The 13,974-nt window shown below is 42.4% G+C and overlaps 1 protein-coding gene across 3 annotated transcripts; it reads left to right on the forward strand.

The window, feature by feature from the left end:
* The first annotated feature begins 1,498 nt into the window (after nucleotides 1–1,498).
* PCNP (PEST proteolytic signal containing nuclear protein) lies at nucleotides 1,499–10,712 on the forward strand. 3 transcript variants are annotated; one of them, XM_051781096.1, is made up of 5 exons: nucleotides 1,499–1,610; nucleotides 5,050–5,218; nucleotides 7,174–7,248; nucleotides 7,750–7,805; nucleotides 8,749–10,712. In XM_051781096.1, the coding sequence occupies exons 2-5, from the start codon at nucleotides 5,141–5,143 to the stop codon at nucleotides 8,876–8,878; spliced, it is 339 nt and encodes a 112-aa protein (XP_051637056.1). In that variant the 5' UTR covers nucleotides 1,499–1,610; nucleotides 5,050–5,140; the 3' UTR covers nucleotides 8,879–10,712. The 3 variants fall into 3 exon arrangements, with proteins under 3 accessions (XP_051637056.1, XP_051637057.1, XP_051637058.1); XM_051781097.1 differs by having other exon boundaries at nucleotides 1,527–1,610; nucleotides 4,998–5,218; XM_051781098.1 differs by lacking the exon at nucleotides 1,499–1,610 and adding an exon at nucleotides 1,687–4,974.
* The last annotated feature ends 3,262 nt before the right edge of the window (nucleotides 10,713–13,974 follow it).

Genomic DNA, 13,974 nt, shown 5'->3' on the forward strand with positions numbered 1-13,974 from the left:
AAAAAAAAAAAAAAAAGCTTTTATCCCTGAGTGCCTGTGTTTTCAGGCCATGTAAAATTTCCCACAGTGTTGGAACTTTTGAGGTGATAAAATGTCCTATTAGTATTTCAGGAGGAGAGACCCTTTTGTCTGGAGCATGAGAAGGGTTTTAAAGGGTGCTTAAATTGTTAATTTAGTCAACTACCCTGATGCTTGAAGTCAGTGATGGCAGGTGGTGAGTTTGGTCCTGAAAATTAAAAAATCTAGGAGAGGGGAGTATAATTTCACAGAGTAGACTTCAAATATACCAGGGGTTGGTGGTGTGCACTCCCTGTCTCACCTCTTGGTACACATTGTTTCGAGGGGGGAATTTCTCACCTCTTGGTACACATCGTTTTGAGGGGGGAACTGGAAAGCAGAAGATTCTCTACTCCAATACTGCCTCTCACTGCCTGTGAGGCACAGGAGTCTCCAGGCATGGATAACCCCTGGCTCATGGAAAGACCTGTTTCCTTTCAGCTGTCTATGGTTGGGCAGTACACAGAGCTTCACCCTAGGGTGGTGTTTCAGGTGCTGCTTGAGAGCTGTCCTCAGCTCCTATGAAGCCCTCAGGTGCAAGGACGGGCTGTGTGAATGTCTGTGCCACACTTGGGCAGCCTCTTTTTCTTCACAGGAGGAAGAGACAACATGGAGCTGCTGCGTGCCATAGAATGATGGAATGGTTTGGGTTGGAAGGGGCCTTAAAGAAGTTCCAAAACCCCGCTGCGGGCTGGGTACCATGACCCTCCTGTCCTTTGCTGTTTGCCATACAGCCTCTTCTGTGACTGGTTTGCACACTGGGGAGGGGAAGTGGTGTCACTGCTCACTTGAGCTCCTGTTACAGGCACAGAACGGGTCAGGTTGGGAGGGATCACTGTGGGTCATCTGGTCCAACCTCCCTGCTCAAGCAGGGTCATCCTAGAGCACGTGGCACAGGGTTGTGTCCCGATGGTTCTTGAATATCTGCAGTGAGGGAGGCTCCACACCTTCTCAGGGCAATGTCCCAGTGCACACTCAGGCGCACAGTAAAGGAGTTTTTCCTTAAGTTGAGCTGGAACTTCCTGTGCCTCAGTTTCTGCCCGTTGCCTCCTGTCGTACTGCTTGGCACCGCCGAGCAGAGCCTGGCTCCATCCTCTTGGCGCTTCCCGCCCCCGCTGCCCGTAGATACTCATTCACCCTGACGAGGTAACGCGGTCACGATATTGGTGAAACACGGACCGTAATCGCTAAACCACGCGCGGCGAGGAGGGCGCGCCGGTCAGCGCGGCAGCGGCCGCGATTCCTCCACACGCCTGTGACGCAGCGGCTCAGCTGGCGGTGCCGGGGGCTGGCGCTCCCCGCGAGGGAAGGGGAGGGGAGGGGAAGGGAGGGAAAGGAAAGGAAGGGAAGGGGAAGGGAAGGGGAGGGAAGGGACGGGACCGGTGCCCATCTGCGCCCGCCGGGCCGTCCCCGCGCGCCGCAGGGGCGGGGCCCCGCGGAGGGGCGGGGCCGGCGCGTGGCGCGTGCGCGGCGCGGGAGGCGGCGGAGGCGGGGGAAAATGGCGGACGGCAGAGCCGAGGGGGAGAAGGCGAAGCGGCCGCAGCCCGCAGGAGGTGAACATGTAGCGCCTCTCGCCGCGGAGCTGTGGGGTGGGAATGGGGTCTGCGCTGGTCTCGCAGGGGTGGGGAGGGCCCAGGAGTGCCTCCCCCGGCCGGGCGGGCCCGGGCCGGGCCGTGTGATGCCCGGCCCTGCGAGGAGAGGGGGCGGCCCGGGCCTGAGGGGGCTGCGCTGGAGGATAGGCCGAGTCTGGGCCTGCTGTCCTCAGCCTTACAGGCACTTTTGTAAAACTGTGACATCTTCTCCACGCAAATTTGCTATTTCTCTCTGTTAAAAATACGCGGGATACTTATGCTGTGTTTTGAGAGAAATTCGGTTGTTGCTGCCTGCAAGGATGAAGACAACACCTTAAAGCTTTACTTTTAGCAGCCGCGGTACCTTTTTTACATATGAGTACAGTGAATATTCCTTAATTGCCTTTTTAAGCATCTTGGGTTTTTTTTGCTTTGGCAGCAACCTGTAAGTTTATGGTTTGGTTTTATAGTATTTATATTGTGACTGGACAGCCTTGTCTTTTCTGCACTATTCGAAATTTTTTAATGGGATGTTTCTTTTCTTTTTTCTTCCCTTGATTTAAAGTTGAGAGGATAATGTCTTTTCAAAGATAAAACTTTTTTTTCCTGGTGTGTTTCTATTTGTGTTGTAGTTGGGTTTTGGTGGGTTTTTTTCAGCTTAAATGTATCTGTAGACAGAGGGCATTTCTTTGATCTGCTGAAAAGTTAAATCAGGCTTGTAAACCAGTTAGGACAACCTCAACAGTGAATGTTATTTCTGATAATCACTGACATTTGAACAGGAATACTTGATTTTTAGGTAGTTCCTTGACTCTTGGTTCTCTGTTGGTTTTTGGTGGGCCTTTGGGTTTGATTTTTTGTGGTTTTTTTTTTATATTAGTAGTACAGTAACTGGAGAGCATCAGTACATAAGTGATCCTTAGTGCCCTGTGTACTGTTTGGTGTGCTGCAACATGGTCTTAATGAGTTATGATACCTTGGCCCTAAGGAAGAATAGTTAGCTCTTGATTTTTGAAAGCAGTTTGGAAACTTTAGCCTTTGCCAGGGTTAGTGGGGTTTATCTTAGAACTAACTGGTTTGTTCCCACCTCCACCAGTGGTCGCACTCCTGGAGACAAGAGATCCTGGAATGCTGTGCAGCTGGCACTGTCAGTCTTGTCACTGTAACCACCTGGAGAGTGGAAGTTGTGCACTCGTGTGGTTTGTTACACATGAGTAAAACTCCTCTGTGCAGTAGGACAGCTTTTTATTTCTGTGATCCACAAAAACAGCACCGATCAGTCTAGTTTTGGAAATAGTGCTAGTGCTTTCTGTAGGTGAAGTGTGATCTCCTTGATATCTCTAGGAAATAATAAAGAAACCTTAGTGTTTTGGAATGCATATATATATATATATGCATGCATTGGCATGGGAGAGACCTGTTTCATGGTTAATATGTGTCTGCATTTCTGTTTTCTGCAGAAATCAAACAGCACAGCAGCTCCTTGCCCACCTTCCCCAATTGTCCTGTGCCCCTTACAGCTCTGCAGTTCATCCTACATCAAGCCTAGTAGAAGTAAAACTCAGAATGCAGTGATAGGAGCTAATTTTGAGAGAGATGCTCCTTAAAATTTGGTGAGAAAACAGATGTGAGTAGGTTGTGTTAGGCTTCACCTTGTGCTTAGCAGTATTTGAGAATTTTCCCTTAAAGAAGTAAGCTTCAGTGTAATTAGCTTCAAGCTAGCACTAGTTTCAGAACCTGGACTGGTCCTGTGTGCCCTGAGATTTGGACTGCTGTGGATTTTGTATATTATGAAAAAATAGACTTTTAGGCCCATGGTTCCAGCACTTTTAAGGCCAGTGAATCTCCTACCTACCCTTGAGTCACATTCTCTAGTGTACCTAGGCTAGACTTGGAATATTCTGTTTAATGTAGTTCCATGGACTAGCTGTAAAGACCTTCTAGTCTTGCAGATTGCTGTTTGGTAAACTGTGCTAAGTCAGGTACCAGTACCCAAGGTCACTTGTGTAAATTTGCTTGTTTCTCTTTCCTCCTTGGTTTTTCACTGTTATATCTATGCTTTCTGGGTCAAATTTCTAGTGAAACTGATTAAAGTTACAAAATATTTTTTGTGATCTGCCATATTTCCAAAGGCAAACAGTAAATCTATTTTTGTTTCAATCACTTATCTTGATAGCTGGAAGAGCGGGGTAGAAATGCTACTGAAATGGTATATTCTGCTGCTTATGATTTGGGAAATAGCAAATACACGTATATAGATGGTGTCCCTAGACTTCCTCTGTCCTGATGTTGTTTGCTGCTTTTTTTTCCTCAGAGCTACAATATTGTTGACCTCCAGTTCAGACTTTCTTCTCTCCCATTGCTCCATCTTACTTAGTAGCTTTTTGCCATTAGCTTTTTTCCCTGATGGTCTGAACTTGCTGTGCATGGAATGTCCTATTCTCCACTTGATACGATGATGAACTGGTGCTAACTCCAGTTTTTCTTAAACTGTTACTGTGAGCACTTCCCTGTCCATTCCCTAATGTGTGTTGGGGTTTTTTTTTCCTCCTGCTACTGCAGGGATTTGCTTATTGCAGCAGCAGGGAAGTGTCTTTTTGCTGAAGCATTTACTATGTTCAGTGTGAGTTTTCCAAGGACACCTTTGTCTCTTGGTGTAGCTGAAGAAGCTGATAATGTAGGAATGGAAATGTTACTGGAGTGTTTTTTTAATCTGTGGTTCACTGTTCAGCTGCTATGTTTTCCATGACTTTATACAAACCTAGAAAAGGTGAAATATATATATATATGTTTTTTTAGTGCTGATTCCTTCCTCAAGCAGAGCTTGGCAGATTTATTACAGATGAGATGCGGACAAGCAGTGACTTGAAAGATGATTGAGACAGCCGGCCTCACTGCAGTCACTCCCATGGTTTTAGAGTTGTGCCAGACAAGCCTAGAGACTGGCATGGACATGATTCTGTAGAAATTTAGTAGAATTAATTTTAACTTAGATTATCTACTCTAGATTTGGAATTGGGATTCCAGTTATCAAAGCTTATCTATGGCAACTTAAAACCCTAAAAAGATTTAGTCATCTACATGTAATTTACTACGTGAACTTTGACTTCCGTACTAAATAAAAGAGATGGTGCTTCAAGATTGTTTTCCTGGCTCATACAAAAGAAGTTCTTTACCAGTAGTGGAGTGCTTGCAGTTTCTTCTCCTCTTTGTGTTTTGCTGTCCACTAAATGTACATTGGTGGAAACTGCTGTCACTAAAAACACCTTACCTATTGCACCCAAAGTATAATGCTTTTTGAGGTTGCTGCTCCCATCAATCTGCTCAGTAAAAGTAGCTCATCTTGGTAAGTTGTTTCGACTTCACCAGGACCTGAAGAAGAGGCAGAAAAACCTGTGAAAACTAAGACTGTTTCTTCCAGTAATGGAGGAGAAAGTTCGAGTCGCAGCGCAGAGAAACGGGCAGCTAATGAAGAAGCCGAAGACTTCACCACAAAGCCTGCTCCTGCCAAAATGTCCAAGTTTGGATTTTCCATAGGCAGTCAGACAACAAAGAAGGCATCTGCAATATCCATCAAACTAGGAGCAAATGTAAGTTGCCCAAGGGCTTTTAATTTTAGGGAAACTGAGGTGAAAAGGGTAGCACTTTGGGAAGGCTTCCTCGCAAAGGGAAACCTTGAACTCCATGAGGGTAACTTGGATAAAGTTTAAGCAGGCATTGCAGGGCCAACTAGTTGTGCATGTGTAAGTACTTCAGGGTGATTAATAACAGGTCAGTTGTCTTAGGAAGCAAAAGACTTGATTGAAATGAACTGTTGATCTTTGAACATAGAGAATAATTTCATAATGAGATTTGATAAGTCTGGAATAATTTCCTGAGGGAAATGAGCAGACTTGTTAAACTGCTCAGGCTACTTTGAAATGAGTGCTGGGAACCTCATGCTATAGGATGCTTAAAGCTGCAAGCAAGCATCTCTAAGATGGTTTAATAGGTTGTCTTCCACTCCAAAGATCTTATTCTGGATGGGGAAGTACAGTTGATTTTTCATGACTTTGCCTGTGCTTTGCAAGGTCAGTATGATTCATTTGTACATTATGCAAGACACAAGGCTTCGTTACATAGGTTGCTAGGAATTCTGATGCCCTTTATTGTCCGGTACAAGGTATCCTTGTGCTTGTTTAGATGTGAATCTGATGAGTCTCTTTACTTCAAAAGCAGTCCTCTATAGCTTGGGCAAGGACAAGCCTGGCACTGCCTCTCCATCTAATACAGTTCAATTAGGTTTCCTGCCTACCACTGTGATGGATACATTATAAATCCTTGTCTGCATTAAATTCAAACTCTAATCATGAAAGGCTTGCACCTGCAGTGCCAGCATTCTACAGATCTGCAAAAGATTAAAAGAGTGCTCTGTTACTTTGAGATGGGAGATGTGGGCTGGCAGCGTTCTAGGGTATGAATGCAATCAGGTCAGCTCAGGCTGAGGAAGAATTGAGCCTTCTCTGAGCCACCAGCATGCTTCAGTTTCTTATGTCAGAAGATGCTTGCAGTGGCAATAAATTGGGCTCAGGATTTCTGGCTCACTGCATTTAGTGGGTGACTGACAGTGCACCAGATGGGACAGTGCTGAAACTTATCCTGTTTCTTTCCAGTCATTTTTAGTCCCTTAGAACATTACCCATTCCTGCGGAGCAGATGCTTTAAATATGGTACGGTGTGTTACTGTTGTACACTGTCAGTAAAGAACAGCTGTAGACAGTTGCATAAGGACTCTGCTGCAGTATCAGCTTCTATGAGTATATATTAAATAATCACCAATAAAGTAAAAATGGAGAAAGCACTGTATGTGATTGGTTTAGATAATTGGTAGTACTATAGAAGCAAACTGTTTCTGGTGACTTGGCTCTTAGTGGTGTCAAAACAACTTTTGGTACCGCTGTTGTATTACTTGTAACAGTTGTGAGTTTGACAGCTTTCTACACTTTTACATGGAGGAAGGTTTTTATTGGAAATAAAAATAATACTTTTCAAAGGAGCTTTATATTAATTGGCCTGTGTGATACACACTGATGCTCATTTGAAAGTATTGAATTAAGCCAAAAAGCTGTTATATTGTTAAAATACCGGAGAATAAACATATTCATCTTTCTGACATTGATGGATAAGAATACTCCAAAAGAATAATGGAAACAGTGACATAGTAAAATTTTGAATACCACAACTTACCCAGGATCTTTTTCATTGTTCATGTCATGCACCAGTGGCTGAGTAGCCTTGCAGTGTGCTAGAAAGTTAAGACCTGCTTGTGGGGAGCTGTAATATGAGAGGGCTGAGCTTGCTCAGAGTGTATCATACTTAAACAAGCAGTCCTTTTTCCTTTTTTGTTAGAGAAACCTTTATGTGCTTGATTCAAAGAAAAACTTTTCCCCCTGATTGCCCATTTCAGTGAAGATGTTTGACTTCATTTACCAAAATATTTTAAAGACCAAGGGTAGATTTTTTGAGTTAGTAGACTTACTTTACTTGTTTATTTGGTCTTTTTCAGAAGCCTAAAGAGCCTGTTCCAACTCTGGCTCCAAAAACCCTTTCTGTAGCAGCAGCTTTCAATGAAGATGAAGATGTGAGTAATAAGCCAGTGATCAACACAAAATACCATTGGTGTGGGAGGCAGAGAGAGTGGGTTCTTTAAAGTTTTCTACATAAATGTCAGGAATTTTCAACCTAGAAGCATCTCTCTTGTTTCTGCTTAAGAATGTACAACTTTGTAGCTCTGTGTTGCTTCAAGAAGTCATTAAAGTGCTGATAACTTTTACCTGAAAATGAGATGCACTATATAATTTGAATTAAGGGTTGCTTTTTCTGGGCTTAATAAAGGGGAGGTGAAGGAAAGTTGTGCTTCTGGTTTGCTAAATATCTTGTCATGTCATAAATATCTTACTCCTTCTTACACAGAGGTCAACAAAGGAATTTGTATTTCGGTCTATAACCTTGTAGAACCTCTGTTCTGTCCTAAGTCTCTTTGCTTTCCTGTGGGGCTGGAGTCCATCCTTTATCTTGTCAGGCATTTGAAATGTTCAAAGGCAAGTGCCCAGCCATGCTCTGACCTCCTTTCTCTCTGCAGAGTGAACCAGAAGAAATGCCTCCAGAAGCCAAGATGCGCATGAAGAACATTGGAAGGTAGGTCAGCTTTTAACTGTGGTTTGGAGAGAGGTGAGTGTGTGAGAATGACACTGACCTCCTGCAGCACAGGTCACATCTTGCAGATGTCTTAGAAATGCAGGAAGATAGAATGGGCTCAGAAATTTTTCTTTCCCGGAAACGGGAAAATTTTCAAATGTTGTGTCTGTAGGTTAAAAGTAGTACATTTACATTTGAACTTTGAATCTTATTTGCTGCCTTTGTGATGAAGAAATTGATTCTGCATTAAATAGAAGCTTGTTTTCTTCTTGGGAAGGTAGTGGGTGGGAGTTCCTGCTTGCCACTGTGTATCTTTCTGGTTCTCCATTTTGTAAATTGCCTTGAAGTAGGGCAGTCTGGTGAGGTTTTTTAACTTCTGTACAAGGGGAAGATGCGAATCATCTCTTTCAGAAAGAAAAAAAAATTGTTTATTTAAACAAATATATGTAGTTCTTCTGCTTGCTACAGATTTGAGTAGAGGGCCAATCCTAAAATTAATAGGGACCTTTTCAGAGTAGGCTTTGCTTAAATTAGGGATGAATTTTAGGAATATGTGTTTTAAAGGTGTTTATCACGATAGACTGCTTTTAAAGTTAATCCATCTGGAGGTTTTCTAGTTTCGTGGGGGTTTTTGTCTCCAGTAGCAAATTTGGATCCTCAGTTTTTTAATCCTTGCGAAGAATTCTTCACAGCTGCAGCAGTTACTGCCACTCCCACCTCCTGCTGCCCCATCTCATTGCTCTGTTTGGAGATGCTGTGGAGAGATCAGTTCTGTGGCCAATTTGCCGTTGCTGATAGTGAGGACTCCTGATGTAACAGAAAGAAACGTGTGGTAGTTTCTGGCAGCAGATTGGACTTGAAATTGTTGTTTTCAGTGTCACGTTGCACAGACTGCTGGAGTTGAGCTGACTTTCTTAACTGTCCTTGTTTTACTTTTTCACAGGGATACACCAACTTCAGCAGGACCAAATTCCTTCAATAAAGGAAAGCATGGATTTTCTGACAACCAGAAGCTATGGGAACGAAATATAAAATCTCATCTTGGAAATGTCCATGACCAAGAAAATAACTAAATGATGTGGATTACAAGTTGGGTGTTTGGGGGGAGGGGAGGGTGTAACGTTAAAGGAACAGTTTCCTTTTTTAAGAATGGTATGAGACTATCTTTGGAGCCACTTTTTTAAGATTTTGAGTGGTACACTAATGAATTAGTTTGAAATTAGAGGTAATTTATGTTTTCTATACAGATTTCAAGGCATTTGCTAATTTTGTAGTTCATGTGATTAGTTTCAAAAGGTTACAGATAATAAAGAAATTGGAGTGGTACCTTTTTAAGAATTTTTTTTTTTGGTCAGTGATTAAATAAGGTGGATGAAAAAGGTTACTGTCTCTTTAATCAGGTTAAAATTGAATGCCCGTGCATTCTCACTTCTGGCTCCCTCTTCATAACAGGAGAAACAGTTGACTTCTAGGAATTCTGCTAAAGAGAGAGCATTGTTTTGTGCTAGAAGTGTTACTGGACTATTAATTTGAATATAATCTACACAGGAAATAATAAGAACCTGGATTTTTTTTCTCCCTGCAGTCACCTTTTTGTTAAGTCTCCGCAAAGTAGGAATTATTTGCTCTGAGTGGCTCTGGTAACTTAGTTCTAATTTTGTTTTAAACTTCATGTAGGATGTGTAACCTTCTGTGGCCTGTTTCATCCTAAGGAAATGGGCCTTGTCTGTATATTAGATACAGTCTGTAAAGAATATTCACTACAAAGGTAAATCAGTATTTTCAGTGTGCTCCTCTTAAATCATTAGCCTTGAGTAGTGCTTGTTAGCATTTCCTAGTGGTACACGAAAGCCACCACCAAAAATACAAGCTAATGTACATTAAGCTTCACATTTGGTTGAAATATTTTTCTTTACTATGCCTAGAAGGAATAAAAGCCACACCAAAAATCAGTAACTCACTGCTTAAGTATGAAAAATCCAAGATGCACTTTCCCTGTCTTGCCATTTAAAACAAAATGCCTTGATGCTGTGACCTCAGTGGACACTATCAGGTCAAAGAATACTCTGTCTGCAGTTCTAATGCTTCTAACAAGTGTCGACTTCAGAAATAAAACTTGACCTTTTCCTGCCTGTCTGCCTTTTGCAGTGATTTTCAGCCATGACATTAGTCTGGTCAGTTTAATTTCCTGGCTTTCATACTGCAGAACAGTGCTGTAGGATTTTAGTAATGACTGTCTAAATTTTAGTCTAATCTAGATTGCATATTTTTAAAACATTGTACTATCAGAACTGGTTAAACAAATTTATCGACAGCAACACCACCACCTGCTTTCCCCCTACCCCAAACAAGCATAAGGGTTTTTTTTAAACTCAAATACCTGATAGTGTCAATCCCTAAATTAATTTCAGCCAGGAACTGGTTGTAGAATTCAGTATACAAATTGCTTTTATCTTGCCTCTAAAACCTTCGTACTGAAGTTGAACCTGCAAGTGCAGAAAGGAAAGTGCATCTTGAAGTGTATTTTTTTATTATTATTATTATTATTATTATTATTTTAGGAAAGCTCTGACCACTTAGACTTTTGAGTTTGTAAGTTCTAAAAAATATTTTTTTGTATTTTTGTATTGTATGTGTAATCTTTTTTCTTTTGAAGTCTGATGCAGTTGAATACCTGTAACTGTTTTCTTTAAAAGCCTTGTTATAAACGTAACATAAAAATGTATACATTATTTTTTTTTCCATAGCAGAAATACTTGGTTTTTTAAAAACACACTTTCAAAACTGACTTTCAGGACTTCCAAAACAGATTTGGGCATTACTGGAACTAGGCAAGGCAAACTTTTCACTTATTTTCATCACATGTGGTTATGTTTGTTGAAATAAATCCCTTTAAGATAGTGGTAATTCATAGTGAACAGCTATTTTCTCGTGCTCCTTAGTAGTTGCTCCATATTATGTTGATCACTTGTATTAGGAAAAAAGCAAAACAGAATTTTGAATAAGAAGATAGCTTGGAGATCTGGTAATTTTTTAGTTGACATAGCACCACTGTCTTCTACATCTTGGGCTCAAGTAGACACTCATATCCAGAGTTTCCTTGTACTTCAAAATCATTTAGGAAATTGCCGAGCAGACACACTAGGAAATACCTTCCATGCCAGTGAGAGAACAAAAGTTATATTTATCTATCTTACTCCTATGGTCAGTAAATAATTATAGACTGGGAGAGACTGCAGAAGCTTCTAAAGCTCAGTGCTCCTGCCTCACCTGATGCAAGTGTTCTCTTCCTGATGCTTCATGGAAGAGCATTTATCAAGGTGGCCTCAGTCCCTGTGGGACTTAGTGCCGGACAAGCTGGATCTTGTAGCTACGAGGTGTCTGCTGGTGTTTAATGTCTGATACTTGTAAGAACAAACTGACTGACCTGAAAGGCAAATGTTACCTAGGAGTTCACTTGAAGCTGTGGGCTCTTGTTAGAATATTAGAATAGTCATGGTCTTTGTGTGCAGAGAGCCTCTTTTTTTTTTTTTATTTTTTTCTAAGAATGTTCAAGAATCCTGAAACTCCTGGTAAACTATCTGATTTAGCTGTCTTTAAGTGCTTCCGGGAGGTGTGCTGAGACCATTAATTTCTTAGAATAGCAAGGTATGTATAGCTGTCAATGGTTGAAATGTCTATCCATCTAACTTGTGTAGTTTTATCTCAGAAGGCTTATGCTTGCTTAGCAGGAATTAGCACCTGAGCAGCCTGCAGAACATTGAAGACATGAGGTGATGTGAGGAGTTACCTGGTCTCCTCCTCTGTGCTACCCTGCAGCTGGGCTGTTTTGGGCCTGCTGGGCTGTAAATGAATCCAAACTCATCTAATGCTAACTATATTAAAATCAAAAAAAAAAAAAGAACCCAAAGAAAAAGAACCAAAACAAACAAAAAAAGGCAACCCCCCCCCCCAAAACCCAACCCCAGAACAGCACAGTGTACTACTGCTGGCAGTGTTTCAGGCAATCCTGGGTGTAGCCGCTTGACTAATTTCACTCCTTAGAGTGTGGGAGGTGCACTGTCCAGATTCTCAGAATCAAGATTTTAGAAGGAAGAAGTCCCAGCCAGCGTGTCTCTAAGGTGCCATTTCTCAGGCTTGTGCCATGTCAGGGATGGCCAGTCACAGGATACACTGACCTTTAGCAAAACCAACTCTCTGTGTCCCACTGTGAGCGTCACGGCAGCAGCCACAGCTGCTGCCAGATGTGTTGTGCTCCGTCTCTGTGTCTGCCAGGTTTGCAGAGCAGCCCTTGACAGGACTGTGCTGAGCTCTGTGTGCTGGCTGTGGCTTCACCAAAGTTTGCTTTGTGAGGAGACTTGGAGGAAAAGTCAGCTTTTGAGAAAAGGGCAGTCTCTGCTTCCTGAAGAGGCAGGTGGGTTTTAAACTATTGGAAATCACTGGCGTAAGTACAACTGTCTAGAGTAAGGTGAGACACATCTGTTTGGAGAAGCAGCAGAGTTTTAAGAAGGCTTTTTTCCTCTAGTAAGCAGCCCTAAAGGCTGTTCTGCAAAAAGGTTGGGGTTTTTTGAATTAATTATAAAATTACAAACTGAGGGATGCTGAGCAGTCCTGCCCTTAAGCTACAAAAGGGAAGGTAATGTTCTAAAACCGTGATAATTTGTTGTCTAGTTCCTCTGGCAAGAGATGGAAGAACACCATAAATATGGGACAATTAACAATTTGCTTTTTACTGTATCCTGTAAACATTCCTTATTTCTTCTGGTTTTATTAATGAAGGGATCTCCTACTGTTCTGTAATTTTGAAATACTGGCATCTTATATAGTGCTTACCTAGGAAAGCTGCTAGTATCTGATAATGTGGAGCCACTGCCTCGGAGGAGAAGTGTAGTTATCCATGGAATTAAAAGCATGAAACATGAACCGTTACCCTTAAACTCTGGATATAGCATGTTCAGTTTCTGTTTATGAACTTCCATTTAACAGTCTGCAGTGGGGGGAGTCCGAGCAAGATTTAGTCACCAAAGCAAATATTTAGACTGCAGCATACGCCTTTTTGAGGTCTGGACACTTCCAAGCCAGCTGCCTTCAGGCTGGGCAGAGAGGAGGGAGGACTGGCAGTGACTGTCAGCGCTGCTAATCAGAGTATGAACCTCTTGGTGCGGTGTTGTACAGTGAGGTCTTAAAAACATCTGCTAAGCTTGTGGTGTAGTTCATAAATCTGGTTTTTGGGATTGGATTTCCTGATGTGACAAATGCACAAATGGAGCAAGAGCTCCACTGAAACTTGAAGTCATGAGCGTATGTTGATGTTTTCCTGGCAGCACAAGTTTATTAATGTAAAGGTAATGCAAGTTCTAATAAAAACATCTCTCCTTTTCTCCCCCAGCCTCCCATAATTAGTAAACATAGTAGTGGCACAAATCATGTTGGCTGATGCTCAGTAGTTACAGAATCACAGTTGTGCCTCTGTGAAAGAAGTGTGACTGTGGTGGTCCTCCCTGTTCACAGGCAGACCAGCTTCCACTGTCTAGAACTGCAGTGAGTAACAGGCAGTTGTGAAACTGCAGCCTGTCTCAGGGTGTGCCTTGCTTTTGTTACTTCGATGCTTGTTTAAGAGTCCTGTTCACGTGTAAAATTTAAAGCCATGACGAGAGCTCGGACTATTGCACATCTAAAAGCACCAAATCATTCAGCAATTCTGTTACCATCTGTAAGGCAAAATACTGCCCCCCTAGGACAAAACTTTTCCCAGGGGAGGAAGAGCAACTTACTTTCAGCAGAGCCCCTTCAAGGTCACACTAGATTTGTCAGCACATTCCCCAACAGCCCTGGGCCTGAGGGTGACAACAGAGTGACCAGGGGCCTCTCGCCTTCCACAGCTGGAACTCTTCTGCACAACAGGTCTTGGTAAAGAACTGCTTGAGAGCTGCTGGGTTCTACCCCGCTGTCAGCAGCAGCTCTAAGACTGGCTCCTGAATGTTACCATGATATACACCCCTCCAGCACTGTAGAAATTCACCATGCTTCCTTTAACAGCCAGGAATGACAGTTCTAGCTCAAGTAGAAACAAAGGGGGGTGTGAAAATTATCCACACATCACGTGGCTGTTTTGCATCTATGGTTGCATCCCTGTGGAAGAGTAGTAATTCAACAGTAGGCTACGTTA

Source organism: Manacus candei, unplaced genomic scaffold (assembly GCF_025592945.1).
Source record: "Manacus candei isolate 608988 ecotype Guabito, Panama unplaced genomic scaffold, ASM2559294v1 h1tg000014l, whole genome shotgun sequence".
NCBI classification, from domain to species: Eukaryota; Metazoa; Chordata; class Aves; order Passeriformes; family Pipridae; genus Manacus; species Manacus candei.

What these genes read in the sequence shown, in the direction of transcription:
- PCNP (XM_051781097.1), top strand. Translation starts at nt 1,556, where the DNA reads ATGGCGGACGGCAGAGCCGAGGGGGAGAAGGCGAAGCGGCCGCAGCCC. An exon ending in CCATCAAACTAGGAGCAAAT is followed by an intron (nt 5,219 to 7,173) that starts GTAAGTTGCCCA and finishes GGTCTTTTTCAG; the next exon opens with AAGCCTAAAGAGCCTGTTCC. An exon ending in CGCATGAAGAACATTGGAAG is followed by an intron (nt 7,806 to 8,748) that starts GTAGGTCAGCTT and finishes ACTTTTTCACAG; the next exon opens with GGATACACCAACTTCAGCAG.